We start from the raw sequence: 23848 nt of genomic DNA on the forward strand, positions 1-23848 counted from the left end.
AGCAGCCCATTGATTTGAACGGGCTGCTATGCCCTCATTTTCCGCAGAAAAAAGGTGCATGCAGCATTTTTTTTAAATTCAGTGGCCTTGAAATCCATCCTGCTTTTGCACCATGCGACTAACCTGCAGTTCCTGCTCTGGCAAGCTTTCTGCATTTTTTGTATACGTGGGCACGGCATTTAAAAATAAACAGTTTGCGTGTTCAGCAACGGCAGGTAAGTCGCATGGTGCAAAAGAAGGATGGATTTCATGGCCACTGCATTTTTTTAAATTCTGCATGCACCTTTTTTCAGCTGAAAACGCAGGCATAGCAGCTCAAGCCCATTCACATCAATGGGCTGCTATGCCTGTGCAAATGTGGGCCCCCAACCCGCATACATGTGAACCACCAACCCGCATACATGTGAACCACCAACCCGCATACATGTGAACCAGGCCTAAAGCAATAGTAAAGTCATTAATAGATAAAAACACCGGTCCTCCTGCAGGTTTAACCAATTAATGACTTTACTATTGCTTTAGGCCTGGTTCACATGTATGCGGGTTGGGGGCCCACATTTGCACAGGCATAGCAGCCCATTGATGTGAATGGGCTTGAGCTGCTATGCCTGCGTTTTCAGCTGAAAAAAGGTGCATGCAGAATTTAAAAAAATGCAGTGGCCATGAAATCCATCCTTCTTTTGCACCATGCGACTTACCTGCCGTTGCTGCACACGCAAACTGTTTATTTTTAAATGCCGTGCCCACGTATACAAAAAATGCAGAAAGCTTGCCAGAGCAGGAACTGCAGGTTAGTCGCATGGTGCAAAAGCAGGATGGATTTCAAGGCCACTGAATTTTAAAAAAATGCTGCATGCACCTTTTTTCTGCGGAAAATGAGGGCATAGCAGCCCATTCAAATCAATGGGCTGCTATGCCTGTGCAAATGTGAACCACCAACCCGCATACATGTGAACCACCAACCCGCATACATGTGAACCAGGCCTAAAGCAATAGTAAAGTAATTTATAAACAACACCTCCTTCAGGTTTAACCACTTCTTGACCACAAGGATTTGCCCTCTTAATGACCAGGCCATCGGATCGGAGCCGAGCGCCAGGACCAGTTATCACCAGTTAGGCCAGACACTGCTTGATGACCTATTTTAGGCCTGGTTCACAGAGTCTGTACTGACTGACTATATAATAATGTGCATAAGTGAACCAAAGCCCCTAAATTCAGCAATGAAATTGAAGTGAGGTGGAAATTTAATAATTTAAATTTAATAATAGAATACCGTGATAATACCGTATACCGTGGCAAAACCTTAATCAATTAATCGCAGCATGAAAATCTGATACCGTCACAAGCCTAACTGGAGTTTACCTTTATATTAGCTCCCTGTAATCCTCTGCACAGCAGAGGATTACAGAGAGGGAGGGGCAGCACTGCCAGAGGGAGGGGCAGCACTGTGCGCAGACAGTGCTGTCTGTCTAACACTGTAAACTTACTGACAGTAAGTTTTTGAGGCCGGAACTCCGCTTTAATAACGCTTTAACCCTCCTCCCTCACAATAACCCTGTTGTAACTGTAGCACACCCATTAAGGAGCCACTAAGTGAATAATCCCTCTGAGACCAATCTAGTATATAGACTAGCAGTATTACCACTTTAACAACTCTCACACACCCATACTCAATGAGTTAGATAACACAAAATGGAGTAGAAGCTGAAGTTCTATTAATGTCAAACAGCTCAGGTGAGAATAAAGTAACACAGCCAATGAACAAGAGAATGCAATGATCCTTAACACTATACAGAGACCTTCCATGCTACAGATGTTTGTGGACAATAAGGCAAAGAGTAATCTGGCCCGGGTTTCACCAGACAATAAGATCAGCTTAAACTGTAACAAAGTCACAAGGGGTGCAATAATGGCAGCTAAATATTATAGTACCAATCCCTCTGTGTAATGGAGACCATGCCATAATTGGACCCCTGGACTATGTTCAAGTCTGCCTGCAGGACTTTACTGTATACACATTGAACTATCCCCCAGTCAAAGAGCAAGGCCTGGATAATAAAGTCTGTAGGGGGCAGTGAAAATGGAAAGAATTTAGTTTTGCCGGCTTGGTTGGGGCCCTTGCGGTGGTGCACAATGGTGGAGTTCAAAGGTTCTCACTTGCTTGAAGTCAGGAGGACAACTTTAGTAAAGATGACTGTAGGGGATTTAACTTGAGATAAAGATCAAACCAGTAATAAAGCTACTTGGGAGCTGTTGTTTCTTATCAAAAAAGAGTAGTTCCCCCGAAGCATCATGGAACCCAAGGTTCTCTTTGGCATTCGTCCTCCTTGGCATCCAGTCCTGGCCAATCAGAATAGAATAGTGAAAGTCAAAGGGGATCACAGTATAAAAAGATGCTGGGACTTGCTGTTCGAGAACAGTTTGGGGTAGATCCACTAAACTTTGCTTAACTACTTCCCCCAAATGGACATACCCATACGTTCTTGGGGTTCAGTGGTAATACCAGGACGATGCCTGCAGACATCATCCAGGTATCATTTTTTGCAGCGGGCGATTCCGACTCAGGCAGAAGTGATTTGAGTGGCTACTTAGCCCCTCCATCACTTCTGTGGGTGAAGAAAAGGAGTCCCACCGCTGCCACCACCTCTCCTCTCCCATCTGCCTGGTATAGAGAGAGAGGAACTGACGTTGTTCCCCTTTCTCTGTAACCCCAGAAACCGGGAGCAAGGATAATTGGTCACTTCCGGTTCCGGTTCCGCCCCTTTGTTTACCTGGCCACCAACAGCCAGAGAAGCAGCCGATCGGCTGCATGTGGGGCCAGACGAGAGATTTAGGGTCTAATAGACCCCAAATCTCTCCATAAAGAGGAACTGTAACGACCCATGCTTTCACAAGGGATGTTGTTCATCCCTTGCAATAGCAATAAAGTTATTACAAAAAAGAATAATAATTTTAAAAAAAGTGTAAAAAAAAAATAAAATAATCTTAAAAAAGTAAAAAAAAAATAATAATAATAATAATATATATATATATATATATATATATATATATTTTTTTTTTTTTTTTTAATAAATAGAAAAAAAAATTGAAAGCGCCCCCATCCCACCCTGCTTACACGCAAATGCGGACGCATACGTTACTTTCACACGCATATGTAAATGGTGATCGCACCACACATGTGAGGTATCGCCACGAATGTCAGAGTGAGAGCAATAATTCTAGCACCAGACCTCCTGTGCAATTCTAAACTGGTAACATGTAAAGGAGTTTAAGGTATCACCTATGGAGAATTTTAGGCGCCATATTTTGCTGCCATTCCACAGGCAGAGGCAATTTTAAAGCATGACATGTTAGGTATCTATTTACTCGGTGTAACATCATCTTTCACCTTGTGCAAAAAAATTGGGCTAACTTTACTGTTTTTTTTTTTTTTTTATTCATGAAAATGTTATTTTTCCAAAAAAAAATAGTGTTTGAAAAGCCGTTGTGCAAATACTGTTTGACATAAAAAAAATTGCAACACACACTATTTTATTCTATAGGGTCTCTGCTAAAAAAATATATATATAATGTTTGGTGGATTCTAAGTAATTTTCTACCAAAAAAATGTTTTAGGGCTCTTTCACACGGGCGGTCCGATCAGATCCGCCTGTCAGTTTTTTAGGCTGATCTGATCGGATCCTCCATGCAGCTCTATGGGGCAGCGGATGTCAGCGGAGACATGTCCGCTGACACCGGCTGCCATCCGTATCCGATCCTGTCCGTGAAATCCGGACGGATGGAAACCCTATTTTTCCATCTGTTCAGGGATCGGATCAAATCAGATGAGAGCGGACAGGCGGTCCGCTCTCATCCGATCCCCCATAGAGAGCAGCGGGAGCTGTGACACCTCCCTCTCCGCACTGCAAGCGGAGACGGAGCTGTCATCCGCCGGCTCAGCGGGGATCGCGGATCGATCCCCGCTGAGCAGCACGGATCCGCCTACGGAGGCGGACCGCGTGAAAGAGGCCTTACACGTAGGAGCGAAGTGTCAGAATAGGCTTGGGAAGGAAGAATTATGCCAGTTCCTGGCTACATAACCCTAACATTATCCCTCTTACTAACCCTTCTGGTGACCCTAAGGGTCCTTTTACACTGACTTTCCGCTTGCATAGCGGGGATCGGTCCGCCGATCCCCGCTGAGCACGGACGACAGATCCGTCTCCACTTACTATGCAGAGATGGACCTGTCAGATCCCCCCCTCTCCTCTATGGGAGATCGGATGAAAACAGACCGCCTAGCCGATCTGATCCTCCAGACGGATGGAAAATAGGGTCTACACTGACATCCACTGCTCTATAGAGGTGCATGGAGCATCCAATCAGGTCCGCCTGAAAAATTGACAGGCTGACCGGATCGGAAAGCCCGTGTGAAAGGGGCCTAAGGAAGCCGGGATCCCTGGTTGACAAAACATTCCAGCATCAGGATGTGGACACCAAGGTTTTCCTGTTTCGGCCTCCGTTTTTGGCCAGGTTTAGCTCTGCGCAGAGCCATGCAGTGACTGCAGACACGCAGATAATACTTTGCTACTATGAGCAATATAAGCCTGATGGCTCTCCAGGCCAAAAAGCAGCAATCAGTAGTGTAAGTGTATCTGCATCATAATGTAATGAATATTACCAGACCAATGCACAGAGGCCGTATAATATTTACGTTAAATGTATCTAATGCATTAGTCAACAGTCATTTTTTTCTGGTAAATGACTTTATGATCTGTAGCTGGAGACCTAGGCAGCTGAAGTCATGCATCGATCGGTGATTTCATCTTATCATTGTTTGGAAATTTTACCCCCAGAACGAAAAAGAAGATGCATCTTCATTTTCACGTCATTACTAGCGAACTTTCCCTGGCAGTTGTGGGAGATATGGTTACATAATTGGGATCGATACGGTCTGAGTAGGCTTAATGGTCAAAAGTCATGTGTGGATGGCTGGATACGTCAAGGCAGTGATGGGGGGGAAAATATGTTTGGCTACGGCACATTTTATGATTTGTTTTATATTATGCATTCATATGGTGCTTACAGTTTTATTTTTTCAAAGGTTTAACCACTTAAGCCCCGGAAGATTTTACCCCCTTCCTGACCAGGCCCTATTTTGCGATTCGGCACTGCGTGACTTTAACGGACAATTGCGCGGTCGTGCGACGCTGTACCTAAACGAATTTGACGTCCTTTTTTTAACACAAACAGAGCTTTCTTTTGGTGGTATTTGATCACCTGTGCGATTTTTACCTTTTGCGCTATAAACAAAAAAAGAGCGACAATTTTGCAAAAATAACAATATTTTTCACATTTTTTATATGAAATTCCCCCCCCCCAAAAAATGTAAAAATCTAAATTTTTTAACATTTTTGGCTAATTTGTTTTCTGCTACATATGTTTGGTAAAAAAAAATCGCAAAAAGCGTATTTTGATCGGTTTGCGCAAAAGTTATTGCGTTTACTAACTAAGGGAAAGATTTTTGTCATTTTTGTTGTTTGGCGGCGATCTGCGATTTTTTTTGCGGTACTGCGACATTGCGGCGGACAGATCGGACCCTTGACTGACATTTTTGACACTTTTGGGGTTACCAGTGACATTGCTACAGTAATCAGTGCTATACATATGCACTGTTACTGTAAAAATGACACTGGCAGGGAAGGGGTTAACTTTATTTGAGAAGAAGGGGTTAAGTGTGTCCCTAGGGGCGTGCTTCTAACTGTGATTGGATATGGCTTTACATGTAACAGCAGAGATCAACGGTCCTACATAGCAGGACCGTATGATCTGTGCTGTTACACAGGGAAGAATGACAGGCGGCTTTTTTTACATTAGCCACCTGTCTTTCTCCCTTCACAGCGGACAATCGCGAGTGACCGGCGGACATCGGGATCCGCCGGTCACTCGCGTGGAGGTGTCCGTGAACGAGCCGGGGCGGGAGCCTGTGTAAAAGCACAAATAGAGCTTTCTTTTGGTGGTATTTGATCACCTGTGCGATTTGCATTTTTTGCGCTATAAACAAAAAAAGAGCGACAATTCTGAAAAAAAAAAAAAAACATTATTTTTTACTTTCTGCTATATAACATCCCCGCCCCCCCCCCCCCCCAAAAATGTAAAAATCGAATTTTTTCATTATTTTAGGCCAATTTGTATTTTGCTACATATTCTTGGTAAAAAAAAAAAAAATCCCAATAAGCGCATTTTGATTGGTTTGTGCAAAAGTTATCGCATCTACAAACTAGGGGAAAGATTTATGTCATTTTTATTATTATTATTTTTTTTTTTTTTTTTTTGTAATGGCGGCGATCAGCGATTTTTAGCGGGATGCAGCACTAATATTCTGGTAACACTTTACAATCTTTAAAGAATACATTTTATAGATAAGTGAAAAATATAAATGCAATCCTATAATGTTATTATATAGTAATAATACAGGGGGGGAGGGGGGGTAGTCATATAAAATATCACGATAGCCCAGGATGGCATATTGTGGGCAGCCTCTGTTTGGGGGGCGGTAATAGGAGAGCAGCTTAAGACACAATAGAATAGTGTTTGCAGACACAATGAGAGGACTGCCGGCTGCCCCGAGTCTAATAGCATCAGATTTATCATACAATGACCTCAATATTTTACTGGGAACGCTTAACCTGTATATGGTTTACTTAACCTGTATAAATATACACCCACCACCCACTTTATTATGTACACCTGTTCAATTGCTTGGTAACACAAATTGCTTATCAGCCAGTCACATTGCAGCAACTCAATGTATTTAGGCATCTAGACTTGGTGAAGATGACTTGCTGAAGTTCAAACAGAGCATCAGAATGGGGAAGAAAGGGGATTTAAGTGACTTTGAACGTGGCATGGTTGTTGGTGCCAGATGGGCTGGTCTGAGTAATCTTTAGGTAATCTGGCCAGCATATGCATGCACAGGGTGTGTGCCAGGTGTGGGCCCAATTCCGCCATTCCTCTCCTACATGTAAAAATCATCATATTTTTGTTAGAAAATTATTCAGAACCCCCAAAAATTATTTATAAATATATATTTTTAGCAGGGACCCTAGGGAATAAAATGGTGGTTATTGCAACTTTTATCGTATTTGCGCAGCAATTTTTTAAACGCAATTTTTGGGAAAAAAAAAAAAGTTTCATGAATTAAAAAAAAAAAAGAAAAACACTAAATAGGTAGCCCGATTTTTTTGTATAATGTAAAAGATGATGTTACGCCGAGTACCACTCATGGAATGGTGCCAAACTTCAGTACTTAAAAATCCCCATAGGCTACACTTTAAAAATGTTTACAGGTTACATGTTTAGGCTCCGTTCACATGTCAGCGTATGATCGCGGGCAGAACCACCGCGGTTCCGCCCGCGATCCGGAGATTTATTGCAAATCGCGGGACGCCTAGCGTTGCCCGTTGATTTGCAATAGCCCCCCAAACGCCGAGCGATGTTGCCGCGATTTACGCCCGCCGAATCGCGGCAACATCGCGCAAACAAAATCGCGGGACGCAATACGCTCCAAAAAAGTACAAGAGCTTCTTTGGAGCGTATTGCGTCCCGCGATTTTGTTTGCGCGATGTTGCCGCGATTCGGCGGGCGTAAATCGCGGCAACATCGCTCGGCGTTTGGGCGGCTATTGCAAATCAACGGGCAACGCTAGGCGTCCCGTGATTTGCAATAAATCTCCGGATCGCGGGGGGGAACCGCGGCGGTTCTGCCCGCGATCATACGCTGACATGTGAACGGAGCCTAAGAGTTATAGAGAAGGCCTAGTGCTAGAATTATTGCTCCCGCTCTAATGTCCGCAGTGATACCTATGTGGGATTTAATGCAGTTTATATGCGCGGGAGCGACGTACGTATGCGCTCGCTTCTGCATGCAAGCACATAGGGACAGGGGTGCTTTTAGTTTTTTTTTTTTTTTTATTGTTTATTTTTATAATTTATTCTTTTTACACTTTCCCTTTAACCGCTTCCATATCAGGCCAATTCCGGCATTTCTCTACCACATGTAAAAATCACCATTTTTTTCCTGGGAAATTACTCAGAACCCCCAAACATTTATATATATATATATATATATATATACACACACATACACATACACACACACCAGTATATATAAATATATATACATATATATATATATATATATATATATATATATATAGAGAGAGAGAGAGAGAGAGAGAGAGAGAGAGAGAGAGAGAGAGAGAGAGAGAGAGAGAGAGAGATAGAATAGATAGAAATAGATATATAGATATATATTTATTCATTTTTTTTTTTTTAGTAGAGACCCTAGGTAATAAAATGGCGATCATTGCAAATTTTTTATGTCACACGGTATTTGAGCACCAATTTTTTAAACGCAATTTGTGGGGAATAAAAACATTTTCATGAATTAAAAAAAACAACAAAACCAATTTTTTTAAAATTTTTTGGAATAATGTAAAAGATGATGTCACGCTGAGTAAATAGATACCTAACATGTCACGCTTTAAAACTGCGCACACTCGTGGAATGGTGCCAAACTTCAGTACTTAAAAATCTCCATAGGACACGCTTAAAATTTTTTTTTTTCTAACAGGCTACCAGTTTAGAGGAGGACTAGCACTAGAATTATTGCTCTCGCTCTGATGTTTGTGGTGATACCTCACATGTATGGTTTGAACACCGTTTACATATGTGGGCGCGACATATGTATGTCTTCGCTTCTGAATGTGAGCACAGGGGTGCTTTAATTTTTTTTTTTTATTGTTTATTCATTTATTTTTTTACACTTTACCTTTAATTTTTTTTATCACTTTTATTTCTATTACAGGGAATATAAACATCCCTTATAATAGAAATAGGGCATGACAGGTCCTCTTTACAGAGGGATCTGGGGTATATGACCCCAGGGACCCCATGTCTCTCCTCCAGGCGGAAAAACCTGAAATAAAAAAAAAAAAAAACGATCTCAGCCTTTCCAGCTAAAAACACAGCAATGTATACATCTGGCGGTGCCACTGACGTCATAATGTTGCGCCCGCATATGACGTCATAACGTCGCGCCTGGCCTCCAAAAGGTCATAGAGATGGCTGGGGGCCATCTGGTTCTCGAACAGCTCTATGGTAAACTTCCACCTCTGGTCGCACGGGTGAACCGGTAGAAGAACCAGAGGGTAGTGAGAGTGAGGGGGGGGGGAGAGGGGAGACGTCCCCTCCCACCACCTGTAAAAACAATCAAGTGGCTGAACAGCGGCTATGATTGTTTTTACTTTGCAGGGAATCACCGGCAGAAAAGAATGACATCTTAATGAAGCCTGCAGCTGCACCCATCGTTCAGATATCTCCACTGAAAGCCCATATGACGTCCTACGGGCGGGAAGTGTTTAATTGTGAAAGCTGATTGGTTACTATGCACAGCTGCACAATATTCTGTGTACACCAGTCTTAGTAAATCTCCCCCACAGCAAGGTGGATTTGATTTAAATCATAATTTTTAACCACTTTACCACCGGAGGATTTTGCTGTCTTACGTCCAGGCCACTTTTTGCGATTCGGCACTGTGCGACTTTAACTGACAATTGCGCGGTCGTGCGACGCCGTACCCAAACTAAATTTACGTCCTTTTTTTCCCATAAACAGAGATTTCTTTTGGTGGTATTTGATCACCTGTGCGATTTTTACTTTTTGCGCTATAAACAAAAAAAGGGTAAATTTTGAAAAAATAACAATATTTTTCACATTTTTTATATGAAATTCCCCCCCAAAAAAATGTAAAAATCAAAATTTTTTAAAATTTTTGGCCAATTTGTTTTATGCTACCTATGTTTGGTAAAAAAAATCACAATAAGCGTATTTTGATTGGTTTGCGCAAAAGTTATTGCGTTTACTAACTAAGGGAAAGATTTCTGTCATTTTTGGTGTTTTTTCTTTTAACGAGTAATGGCGGCGATCTGCGATTTTTTTTGCGGGACTGCGACATTGCGGAGGACAGATGGGACCCTTGACTGACATTTTTGACACTTTTGGGGGTACCAGTGACATTACTACAGTAATCAGTGCTATACACAAGCGGGCGGATCTCCACACTCGATTCCCCGACTATCGGGGAAGAGCAGCGGCGATCGGCGCTGCTCCTCCCCTGGCCCGACTCCCGCTGTGACTGAATACCCCGCTGTGACTCCCGCGCGCCGCCAAGAAAGGGGAGTGTCTGGTGATGTAGGTCTACGTCGCCAGACGATAACGAACCACTTTGCTCTAGTGAGGCAAGTGGTTAAAGAGCAACTGTCATCTCTGTCCCGTAGTGGCTCCTCCTCGGACCCGCTGTTGACTCACCGGCTGTCCCATTCACTTGAATGGGACGGCTGGTGATGCGGCAGTGACACAAAGAGGTGAGGGACGTGGTGGCAGCAGGTGAGTGAATACCCCCTAACAGGCGCTGCCATGATGGATCTGAAATGACAGGGGCTCTTTAAATGTAAGGACTCTTGTGGGTAGTTAGTGTGTCAATGCAGTGCGTGTTATCTCAGCTTGGATTCATTGAATGAGTTTACCAAAAATGTAAATATTGCAGAATATACAGCCTCCTGCTACATAACTAAGCTCCATTTCATGCTGAATAAACTAAAGTACTAATGTATGTTAAATAGAAAACTATTTTTGATAGATTTTTTCTCCAAAAGTATTTTATTAAAAAAAAAAATTGATAAAAATTAAAAATTAAAAAATTGATTTAAAAAAAAATCAGATAAAAAAAATCATTGTTTTTTCCACTCTGCCCAACAGTAACATCATCACTGGGTCTCTGTTCTTCTCTATGCAATGCAGGCAGATTATGGCTGGTGGGAGGGGCCAGCAGAGTGTTGTACATGGCTTCCTGAAAATATCACAGCGCCCCCTGCCTCAGTACTCCTCTGCATTGATGCAAGCAGTGGTATGGCCCTTAGGAGGAGTTATGCAAATATCAAATGTGTGAAAGTCAGTCTGGAGGTGTGGGCGTTCATTTGCATGCAGACCAAGGCTAAAAGTACAGAGATTCAATGAATGAAAGGGGTGGGACAGGGATAAGGGGTGGGGCAGGGATGAAGGGGTGGGGCAGGGATGAAGAGGTGAGGCAGGGATGAAGGGGTGGGGCAGGGATGAAGGGGTGGGACAGGGATGAAGGGGTAGGGCAGGGATGAAGGGGTGGGGCAGGGATGAAGGGGATGGGGCAGGGATGAAGGGGATGGGGCAGGGATGAAGGGGATAAGGCAGGGATGAAGGGGTGGGGCAGGGATGAAGGGGTAGGGCGGGGATGAAAGGATGGGGCAGGGATGAAGGGATGAGGCGGGGATGAAGGGGATGAGGCAGGGATGAAGGGGTGGGGCAGGGATGAAGGGATGGGGCAGGGATGAAGGGGTAGGGCAGGGATGAAGGGGTGGGGCAGGGATGAAGGGGTAGTGCAGGGATGAAGGCGTGGGGCAGGGATGAAGGGGTGGGGCAGAGATGAAGGGGTAGGGCAGGGATGAAGGAGTAGGGCGGGGATGAAGGGGTAGGGTGGGGATGAAGGGGTAGGGTGGGGATGAAGGGGTGGGACAGAGATGAAGGAGTGAGGCTGGGATAAAGGATTGAGGCAGGGATGAAGGATTGAGACAGGGATGAAGGATTGAGGCAGGGATGAAGGGATGGGGCAGGGATGAAGGCGTGGGGCGGGGATGAAGGAGTAGGGTAGGGATGAAGGGGTGGGGCGGGGATGAAGGGGTGGGACAGGGATGAAGGGGTAGGGCAGGGATGAAGGCGAGGGGCAGGGATGAAGGGATGGGGCGGGGATGAAGGGGTAAGGCAGGGATGAAGGGGTGAGGCAGGGATGAAGGGATGGGGCAGGGATGAAGGGAAGGGGCAGGGATGAAGGGAAGGGGCAGGGATGAAGGGATGGGGCAGGGATAAAGACGTGGGGCAGGGATGAAGGGATGGGGCAGGGATGAAGGGGTGGGGCAGGGATGAAGGGGTGGGGCAGGGATGAAGGCGAGGGGCAGGGATGAAGGGGTGGGGCAGGGATGAAGGGGTAGGACAGGGATAAAGGGGTGGGGCAGGGATGAAGGGGTAGGGCAGGGATGAAGGGGTAGGACAGGGATGAAGGGGTAGGACAGGGATGAAGGGGTGGGGCAGGGATGAAGGCGAGGGGCAGGGATGAAGGGGTGGGGCAGGGATGAAGGGGTGGGGCAGGGATGAAGGGGTAGGACAGGGATGAAGGGGTGGGGCAGGGATGAAGGGGTAGGACAGGGATGAAGGAGTAGGACAGGGATAAAGGGGTAGGACAGGGATGAAGGGGTGGGGCAGGGATGAAGGGGTGGGGCAGGGATGAAGGGGTAGGACAGGGATGAAGGGGTGGGGCAGGGATGAAGGGGTAGGACAGGGATGAAGGGGTAGGACAGGGATGAAGGGGTAGGACAGGGATGAAGGGGTGGGGCAGGCATGAAGTGGTAGGGCAGGGATGAAGGGGTGGGGCAGGGATGAAGGGGTGGGACAGGGATGAAGGAGTAGGGCAGGGATAAAGGATTGAGGCAGGGATGAAGGATTGAGGCAGGGATGAAGGGGTGGGGCAGGGATGAAGGCGTGGGGCAGGGATGAAGGCGTGGGGCAGGGATGAAGGGGTGGGGCAGGGATGAAGGGGTGGGGCAGGGATGAAGGGGTGGGACAGGGATGAAGGAGTATGGCAGGGATAAAGGATTGAGGCAGGGATGAAGGGGTGGGGCAGGGATAAAGGAGTGAGGCAGGGATGAAGGAGTGAGGCAGGGATGAAGGGATGGGGCAGGGATGAAAGGGTGGGGCAGGGATGAAGGGCTCTATCTGACTTATTGCAGCTTCTAATGCACACTGTGTGTAGTTCACAGCCTGCAGTGAGAATTGTCAGTACAGGAGAGGAGTCGGTACACCTGTGCAGGTGTGGACTTGAACCCGGCGTGCCGTGCTGGGGGATTACAAACAATGTGACTGAATGATCATTTATTTTGCTCAACAACAACAAGGACTCGTTATAGCACATTCTCCCCAACGCCGAATGCTTGTCTAGCAACAAATGATGCTGATCCGTGACAATCGCTGCTCTCAGCCAATCAGATCTCCTCCTCCTTCCCTGCTCCTGCTTCCGTCTATTTATACATCGTCTGTTGGAATATCTATTTTTGGTAAAGCCTTCTCCCTATCCTGTAGGTCCGGAGTGCACTTTTATTTTTATTTTCCTCCCTACAATCTGTCACCTAGATCCGGCTCCAGAAATATTCGTCACCGTTCCCCCCGGAAAGCCAAATCCCTTCACCAAGCCACCACCGTACAGCCAAACAAACCACGCTCCATCACGTAGGATCCAGTGTACGCAATTCATCCTGGCACACGCCGTGCCATCATCACCGCCTGGACCGCACATTTCTATGCCACACATCCCAGGAACATCAGCTGTGCAGCTCCAGGCCGATCCCCATTGTCACCGAGAACCCAAAGAATACGTCACGTGTCCTCATCCCATTATATACATGGAGGAACAAGACAAACACCCTCCTCTATGGGGGGAGGGGAGGGGGGGCTCACCCGAATGGGGTGAGAAATATTCACCTCTAATAAAAATCATATCCGGCATCTCCATCCCTGAAAAACCCAAAGAAAAGAATTTCCACAGGGATAGCGCTGGAGGTTTTGGAGCAAGGATGGGCTTTCTACCTTCACCACTACTAATTATATTAATAATATACAATATCATTTTTATATATTATTTTACAAAAAAAATAACATCATATCCTTTACATATAATAATATACAAAATAAAAAAACATAAAACTTGGAACCGTTAAGGCGGGTCCAATTTTTATAAATAGTATACAAACAATATTGGGATCATCCAGAGTCCAATAAAAAACAACAACTCCTAATACATTATTAATATATCCACAATTTAATCTGGATGTCCTAGACCTAGAGTCATTACCTAAAATAATAATATAGCAATCTATAACAATACAATAATAATAGTAGTAGTAGTAAAAATCTTATTATTGTTGTTGTTATTTTTGTTAATAATAACAGCAACAATAATATGATTTTTATTACTACTACTAATAATAATGTTAGTAGAAGTAGTGATAATAATAATAATCAACAACAATAATACGATTTTTACTACTACGAATAATAATAATATTAATAATAATAGTAGTAGTAGTAGTGATAATAATAATAATAATAATAACAACAATAATATAATAATAATAATTAGTAGTAGTAGTAGTAGTAGTTGTAGTAGTAGTGGTAGTAGTAATAATAAAAAAAATATTATTATTATTATTATTATTATTATTGTTAATTGCATTAGTGGTAGTAGTAGTAGTAAAAATTGTATTATTGTTGTTATTTTATTTATAATTATTAATAATAACAACAACAGCATGTTTTTTACTACTACTAATAATAATAATATTAGTAGTAGTAAAAATCTTATTATTGTTGTTGTTATTTTTGTTAATAATAACAATAATATGATTTTTACTACTACTACTAATAATAATAATAATGTTAGTAGAAGTAGTGATAATAATAATAATCAACAACAATAATATGATTTTTACTACTATGAATAATAATAATAATATTAATAATAATAATAGTAGTAGTAGGGATAATAATAACAACAATAATATAATATTAATAATTAGTAGTAGTAGTTGTAGCAGTGGTAGTAGTAATAAAAAAAAAATCTAAAATATAAAAATGTGTTGCGCAGAATAAAAATCTATAAAATATGTCATATTTTATAGATTTTTATTCTGCGCAACACATTTTTATATTTTAGATTATTCACACTTTTTATGAGAAGTGAGGTGTTTGCGGCATTTTAAAAATCTAATATTGAGAGGTAGCTCGCAGGAACTCTTTGTCTTTTTAATAATAAAAAAATATTCTTATTATTATTAATTGTATTAGTGGTAGTAAAAATTATATTATTGTTGTTATTTTATTTATTATTATTAATAATAACAACAACACGTTTTTTACTACTACTACTACTACTTATAATAATAATATTATTAGTAGTAGTAAAAAAAAATGTATTATTGTTGTTGTTATTAATAATAATAATAATAAAAAATAAAACAACAACAATACATTTTTTATTACTACCACTAATAATAATATTAATAGTAATAATAATAATAAAAATAGTTTTATTATTAGTGGTGGTGGTAGTAGTAAAATCGTATTATTGTTGTTGTCGTTGTTATTTTAATTTATTATTATTATTAATAACAACAACAATAGTATTTTTACTACTACAAATAATATGAATAATAATTAGTATTATTATTATTATTATCATTGTTAGTGGTAGTAGTAGTAAAAATCTTATTATTATTATTGTTGTTGTTATTTTAATTTATTATTATTATTAATAACAACAACAATAGTATTTTTACTACTACAAATAATATAAATAATAATAATTATTATTATTATTATTATTATTATCATTATTAGTGGTAGTAGTAGTAGTAAAAAATCATATTATTGTTGTTGTTGTTATTTTAATTTATTATTATTATTATTATTATTATTATTATTATTAACAACAACAAGATTTTTACTACTACCAATAATAATATTAATTATTATTATTATATAATTAAAAATGATATATATATTTTTTTATTAACCAATGCAAAAACCACAAAACCAAAAAAAAAAAAAAAATGTATAATGGATCAGTTCATTTATTACAAATAATTATCATTTCTTTCTTGTTTGTTTGTGGTTTGCAATGAAATAAATAAAATATTATTGTTATTTATTATATTATTATTATTGTTGTTGTTGCTGCTAATAATAACAACATTATAATACAATAAATATAGTAAAAATATTATTACTATTATTGCTGTTATATTAGGTATTTATTCTAGGACACCCAGATTAGATCTATCCCTATGTTTGGGGTAAAGTCTAGGATATAGAATAGATATTAGTAATGAGAAGTATTAGTATTAGATCTGATAATAATAACAATGGAAGAGTGAATCATTTATGTGCATTTTTTACACCAGAAAACGCCCTTTATGTCCTCTGATTACCGATTATCGCCAGATTTACCAATCACAATTCAGCATTACCTAATACAAGGAGTCTGCATTTAAAGGGATCCTGTGAAGACACAGAAATGGGAGCTGCCATTGCAGATTTCATCTTTAAAGATGCAGATTCCTGATTATTAGGCAGCAAAGCCTGCAGCTTTAAAAACAAAAACAAGTCAGCAGCAGGGGCTCCCTGTATACTGTATTTATATCCTTAATCTGACCATACACTATACAATCTGATTGTACAATCTCTTTTTGATCTACTATCTACTATGTAGAACATGGGCCTGTCTGATGGGATACAAATTGAATGGATTGTTTAGGCTTGTCCTCAAATTACATCTAAAGGACACTGTACAGAGATTGTACAATCTGATTGTATAGTATATGGCCAGCTTGAAACATCCCCTTTAAATACTATGAATACTAATACTATAAATAATAATATTACACATACTAATATACATATTAATAATATAAACACTAATACTATAAATACTAATATTTTAAATATTAATCAAATGAATACTAATATTATAAACACTAATAAAGGTACTAATATTATAAATACTAATATAAATATGATTATAAATATAAATATTATAAATACCCATGCTGTGAATACTAATAATAGGAAGGCTAATATTATAAATACTAAAAAGATAAATATCAAAACAATAAAAATAGTAATATAAATATTAATATTATAAATACTAATATAATAAATATTTATATTATAAATACTAATATAAATAATAATAATATTATACATACTAATATAAATATTAATAATAATATTATACATACTAATATAAATATTATAAATATTATAAATACTAATATAATATATATTTATATTATAAATACTAATATAAATAATAATATTATACATACTAATATAAATATTAATAATAATATTATACATACTAATATAAATATTATAAATATTATAAATACTAATATAATATATATTTATATTATAAATACTAATATAAATAATAATAATATTATACATACTAATATAAATATTAATAATATTATTATAAATATTAATATAATATATATTTATATTATAAATACTAATATAAATAATAATAATATTATACATACTAATATAAATATTAATAATAATATTATAGATACTAATATAAATATTATAAATATTATAAATACTAATATAATATATATTTATATTATAAATACTAATATAAATAATAATAATATTATACATACTAAATATAAATATTAATAATAATATTATAAATATTAATATAAATATTATAAATATTATTATAAATACCCATACTATGAATACCAATATTCCAATGATAACTTTGAACACTAATACACTAATTACTAATATGATAAATAATAATACAATAAATATTAATATAAATGCTAATATTTTAAATATTAATATTATACCTACCCCTACTATGAATACCAATAATATTGAAATATTACTACATTTAAATATCAATAATACTATAAATACTAATATTCTAAATATATTAATGATTATCCATATTAATAATGCACATACAGTATAAGAATGACATGCCGCTAACGTATGTTTTATGTAACTCAACTGAAAAGCGATAGGCGAAATCCAGTCACCCCCAGCAACCAACCAACATCCATTTCCCATTCTGACTGCCCTAATTTAATAAGAGCCAACAGCTGATTGGTCGATATGTCTTGCCAGAGTTTTTTGTGAATCTGATGGCATGTAAAAAACAAAAAGGAATCTCTGGGATGGAAATGGTGAATAAGAGGTGTCAGCAGGTGACGGCAGTGAGGAGTGTGGGTGCGGACCCCCCAGGTGTGTGTGGATGAGGCCCCCCGGGGGCGCAGGGTTTCCAGCACACAGTAGAGATGCTGGGCCCAGGCCAGCCTTGTACTGGGAGGGGGGGGGGCGCCAGACTGCAGGCCTAGGAGACAATACACAGCCAGCCGGCCGGCACTGGCAGGTATGGGGGGATGCAGGATGTGTATGGATAGGGGGGTGCAGGATGTGTATTGGGGGTTCAGGATGGTTATGGGGGGGGGTGCAGGATGTGTATTGAGGGGGAGAAGGATGTGTATTGGGGGTGCAGGATGTTTATGGGGGGAGGGTGCAGGATGTGTATTGGGGGGTGCAGGATGTTTATGGGGAGTGCAGGATGTGTATTGAGGGGGAGAAGGATGTGTATGGGGGGTGCAGGATGTTTATGGGGGGAGGGTGCAGGATGTGTATTGGGGGGTGCAGGATGTTTATGGGGAGTGCAGGATGTGTATTGAGGGGGAGAAGGATGTGTATGGGGGGTGCAGGATGTTTATGGGGGAGGGTGCAGGATGTGTATTGGGGGGTGCAGGATGTTTATGGGGAGTGCAGGATGTGTATTGAGGGGGAGAAGGATGTGTATGGGGGGTGCAGGATGTTTATGGGGGGAGGGTGCAGGATGTGTATTGGGGGGTGCAGGATGTTTATGGGGAGTGCAGGATGTGTATTGAGGGGGAGAAGGATGTGTATGGGGGGTGCAGGATGTTTATGGGGGAGGGTGCAGGATGTGTATTGGGGGGTGCAGGATGTTTATGGGGAGTGCAGGATGTGTATTGAGGGGGAGAAGGATGTGTATGGGGGGTGCAGGATGTTTATGGGGGGAGGGTGCAGGATGTGTATTGGGGGGTGCAGGATGTTTATGGGGAGTGCAGGATGTGTATTGAGGGGGAGCAGGATGTGTATGGGGGGTGCATGATGTTTATGGGGGGAGGGTGCAGGATGTGTATTGGAGGTGCAGGATGTTTATGGGGGTGCAGAATGTTTATGGGGGGATGCAGGATGTTTATGGGGGTGCATGATGTGTATTGGGGGGATTCAGGATGTGTATGGGGGGTCCAGGATGTTTATGGGGGGGTACAGGATGTGTATAGGAGGGTGCAATATGTGTATTGGGGAGTGCAGGATGTGTATTGGGGGGGGGGGTGCAGGATGTTTATGGAGGGGATGCAGGATGTGTATTGGGGGGTGCAGGATGTTTATGAGGGGGTGCAGGTGGTGAAGTATGTGTATAGGAGGGTGCAGGATGTCTATGGGACTATGCACTCCCCATGCAGGGATAAGATCGTGTGGGGGGTGTATTGGTATTGTATGGATGAGGGGGGGGGGGTGAATGGAGTTGTATGTTGGGGGGTGCAGGATGTGTATGGATGGGGGGTGAAGGGTGTGTGTATAGGGGGGGGTGTATGGAGTTGTATGGATGAGGGGTGGGTGAAGGATGTTTTTTTGGGGGGTGCAGGATGTGTATGGATGGGGGGGGGTGAAGGATGTGTATAGGGGGGGTGCATGGAGTTGTATGGATGAGGGGTGGGTGCAGGATGTTTTTTTGGGGGGTGCAGGATGTGTATGGATGGGGGGGGGGTGAAGGATGTGTATAGGGGGGGTGCATGGAGTTGTATGGATGAGGGGTGGGTGCAGGATGTTTATGGGGGGGGGGTGCAGGATGTTTATGGGGGGGGTGCAGGATGTCTATGGGACTATGCACCCCCCCATGCAGGGAAGTGATTGGGTGTATGGAGTTCTATGGGAGAGGGGGGGGGTGAAGGATGTGTATAGGGGGGGGTGGGTGCAGGTTGTTTATGGGACTATGCACCCCCCCCCCCCCACATGCAGAGATGTGATAGTGGGGGGATATATAGGGGGGTGTATGGAGTTGTATGGATTGGGGGGGTGAAGGATGTGTATGGGGGGGGTGTATGGAGTTATATAGATGGGGGGGTGCAAGATGTGTATGGGACTATGCACCCCCCCCCCATGCGGAGATGTAATAGTGGGGGGGTGCAGGCTGTATATGGGGGGGGTGTATGGAGTTGTATGGATGGGGGGGTTCAGGCTGTATATGGGGGTGTATGGAGTTGGATGGATGGTGGTTGGGGGGTGCAGAATGTATATGGGATGTATGGAGTTGTATGAATGGGGGTTGGGGGTTGGGGGGTGCAGGCTGTATATGGGGTTGGGGGGGTGCAGAATGTATATGGGGGGGGGGGGTGTATGGAGTTGTATGGATGGGGGTTGGGGGGTGCAGAATGTATATGGGGTTGGAGGGTGTATGGAGTTGTATGGATGGGGGTTGGGGGGTGCAGGCTGTATATGGGGGGGGGTGTATGGAGTTGTATGGATGGGGGTTGGGGGGTGCAGGCTGTATATGGGGTTGGGGGGGTGTATGGAGTTGTATGGATGGGGGTTGGGGGGGTGCAGGCTGTATATTATGGGGGGGGGTGTATGGATGGGGGGTTGGGTTGGGGTGTGCAGAATGTATTTGGGGGGGGGGTGTATGGAGTTGTATGGATGGGGGTTGGGGGGTGCAGGCTGTATATGGGGTTGGGGGGGTGTATGGAGTTGTATGGATGGGGGTTGGGGGGGTGCAGGCTGTATATTATGGGGGGGGGTGTATGGATGGGGGGTTGGGTTGGGGTGTGCAGAATGTATTTGGGGGGGGGGTGTATGGAGTTGTATGGATGGGGTTTGGGGGGGTACAGAATGTATTGGGGGGGGGTGTATGGAGTTGCATGGATGGGGGTTGGGGGGTGCAGGCTGTATATTATGGGGGGGTATGGATGGGGTTTGGGGGGGTACAGAATGTATATGGGGGGGGGTGTATGGAGTTGCATGGATGGGGTTTGGGGGGGGGGTACAGAATATATTTGGGGTGGGGGGGGGTTGAACCATGACCTACCTCCACAATGAAGGTCCTCTCCTCCCCGCACACAGCCCCCACCATGAAGTGTAGAACACAGGTCCGGATACACAGCCCCAGCACATCACATCTTCCTCTCCGGGGGCCAGCAGTCCCAGCCATCACGGAGGCTCTGCGGGCAGCGGCGGCTCCTACATGGGCTTCATGGCACACCCAGAGCGAGGAAGGCACGGCCCCCCCCTGCCAGTAGGGGGCTCTTCTCTATGGGGGGAGGATGAGGATGGGGTGAGGGGGGGGCCGCTATCCTGAACACATCACACTCCGGGAGAGAAGATCGGCGGGCGGCCAGGTGAGGGGCCCATCCCCGGGACAATGAGCGGGGAGGAGGGGGGAGGGATCACATTACACCGCTCCCTCCCTATAGTACAGACAGGAGGATGGAGCCTTAGTAACAGGAGAGGAGTCACTGCGTGCCGGCCAATGGGAGAGAGAGGGGGCGGGGCCAATGGAAGGATGCAGGAGGAGAGGAAGATACCCAGCCTGGACCACTGGAGGAGGAGGAGGGGGGGGAGCGGGATGTCATCCTCATCCCTGGGGGGAAACTGACCTGGAACAGTCCAGGTGTCAGAGGCTAGGAAGGATGAGGATGACAGCCTGCAGGATATTTCTACTGCTGGACCACCAGAGGAGGGAGAGTGGAGCTGTCACTGCTGATCTGGTTTTAAAGGTGAATGCTGCAAGGCTGTCATCCTTATCCTTGGGGAGAGATGGGGAGTCACTGACCTGGAGAAGTCCTGATGTCTGGATAACCTGAAGGTTCAAAGACTAGGAAGGATGAGGATGACAGCCCTGCACCCCTCTGCTGATGGACCATTGGAGAAGGGGAGCTGTCACTGCTGATCTGGTTAAAAAGCTGAATCCTGCAAGGCTGTCATCCTTATCCTTCCTAGTGTCTGAAACCAGGACTGCTCCAGGTCAGTGACTCCCCATCTCTGCCGAAGGATAAGGATGACAGCCTTGCAGGATTCAGCTTTTTAACCAGATCAGCAGTGACAGCTCCCCTTCTCCAATGGTCCATCAGCAGAGGGGTGCAGGGCTGTCATCCTCATCCTTCCTAGTCTTTGAACCTTCAGGTTATCCAGACATCAGGACTTCTCCAGGTCAGTGACTCCCCATCTCACCCCAAGGATGAGGATGACAGCCTGCATCCCTCTGCTACTGACCACTGGAGAAGTGGAGCTGTCTCTGTTGATCTGATTTTAAAGGTGATTGTTGTAAGGCTGTCATACTGATCCCTGGGCAGATATTGGGAGATACTGACCTGCAGCAGTCCTGGATGCAGGCTGTCATCCTCATCCTTTTTTAGTCTTTGAACCTTCAAGTCATCAGGGCATTAGGACTGCTCCAGGTCAGTGACTCCCCATCTCACCCCAAGGATGAGGATAACAGCCTGCATGATACCTGTCACTGCTACAAAGCTGTCATCCTGATCCTTGAGATGAGACGAGGAGTCATTGACCTGGAGCAATCTTGAGACTGAGACTAGGAAGGATGAGGATGACAGCCTGCATCCCTCTGCTACTGACCACTGGAGAAGTGGAGCTGTCATCCAGTGCTGCAAGGCTGTCATCCTGATCCCTGGGCAGAGATGGGGAGTCACTGACCTGGAGAAGTCCTGGATGCAGGCTGTCATCCTCATCCTTCCTAGTGTCTGATACCAGGATTGCTCCAGGTCAGTGACTCCCCATCTCACCCCAAGGATGAGGATAACAGCCTGCATGATCCCTCTGCTGCTGGTGACATGTCACTGCTACAAAGCTGTCATCCTGATCCTTGGGGTGAGATGGGGATTCACTGACCTGGAGCAGTCCTGATGTCTGGATTACATGGAGGATGACAGTCTTCATCCCTCTGCTGCTGGACCACTAGAGGGGGGAATGTTACTGCAGTCCTGGATGCAGGCTGTCATCCTCATCCTTCCTAGTGTCTGATACCAGGACTGCCCCAGGTCAGTGACTGCCCATCTCTGCCCAGGTATCAGGATGACAGCTTAGCAGCAGTCCCAGGTGCACCCCCCTTACTTTGGTGGTCCAGTAGCAGAGGGATGCAGGCTGTCATCTTCATCCTTCATGTAATCCAGACACCAGGACTGCAACTCCCCATCTCTCCCCAAGGATAAGGATGACAGCCTTGCAGAATTCACCTTTTAAACCAGATCAGCAGTGACAGCTCCCCTTCTCCAATGGTCCATCAGCAGAGGGGTGCAGGGCTGTCATCCTCATCCTTCCTAGTCTTTGCATCTTCATTCCATCCAGACATCAGGACTTCTCCAGGTCAGTGACTCCCCATTTAGCCCCAGGGATCAGAATGACAGCTTTGTAGCAATGACAGCTCCCCTCCTCCAGTGATCCAGCAACAAAGGGATGCAGACTGTCATCCCCATCCTTCACCAGGACTGCTCTGGGTCAGTGAATACCCATCTCACCCCAAGGATCAGGATGACATCTTTGCAGCAATTACTTTTAAACCCAAATTAGCAGTGACAGCTGCACCCCCCCCCCCCAATCCAGTGGTGTAGCAGCAGGGAGGATCATGCAGGCTGTCATTCTCATCCTTCCTAGCCTCTGACAAGTCAAGTCATCCATACACTCAGACTGCTCCAGGTCAGTGACTCCCCATCTCATTCAAGGATCAGGATGACAGCCTGGTAGAAATGGCAGACTTCTTCTCCCTCCTCCAGTGGTCCAACAGCAGAAGGATGCAGGCTGTCATCCTCATCCTTCTTAGTCTCTGACATCAGGACTGTTCCAGCTCAATGACTCCCCATCTCACCCATAGGATCGGGATGACAGCCTTGCAGCAGTGACAGCTCCACTCTCCCTACTCTGGGGGTCCAGCAGCAGAGAGATGCAGCTTTCACAGCTGAATGAATTGAAGGGTCAGACTAGGAAGGATGAAGATGACAGCCGGCATCCCTCTGCTGCTGGACCACCAGAGTAGGGAGAGTGGAGCTGTCACTGGCAAGGCTGTCATCCCGATCCTATGGGTGAGATGGGGA

The 23848-nt window shown here is 43.5% G+C and overlaps 1 protein-coding gene across 1 annotated transcript in view; it reads right to left on the bottom strand.

The window, feature by feature from the left end:
• Nucleotides 1–21227, bottom strand: part of MMP24 (matrix metallopeptidase 24) — a 165281-nt gene extending 144054 nt beyond the window's left edge. Inside the window, exon 1 of the mRNA XM_082271749.1 lies at nucleotides 20830–21227. Within this exon, the coding sequence (XP_082127875.1) occupies nucleotides 20830–20952 (123 nt within the window). The 5' untranslated portion in view covers nucleotides 20953–21227. The remainder of the gene's footprint in view (nucleotides 1–20829) is intronic.
• Between the last annotated feature and the right edge of the window lie 2621 nt (nucleotides 21228–23848).

This window comes from Pelophylax lessonae (assembly GCF_965119305.1).
Source record: "Pelophylax lessonae genome assembly, chromosome: 11".
NCBI lineage: Eukaryota > Metazoa > Chordata > Amphibia > Anura > Ranidae > Pelophylax > Pelophylax lessonae.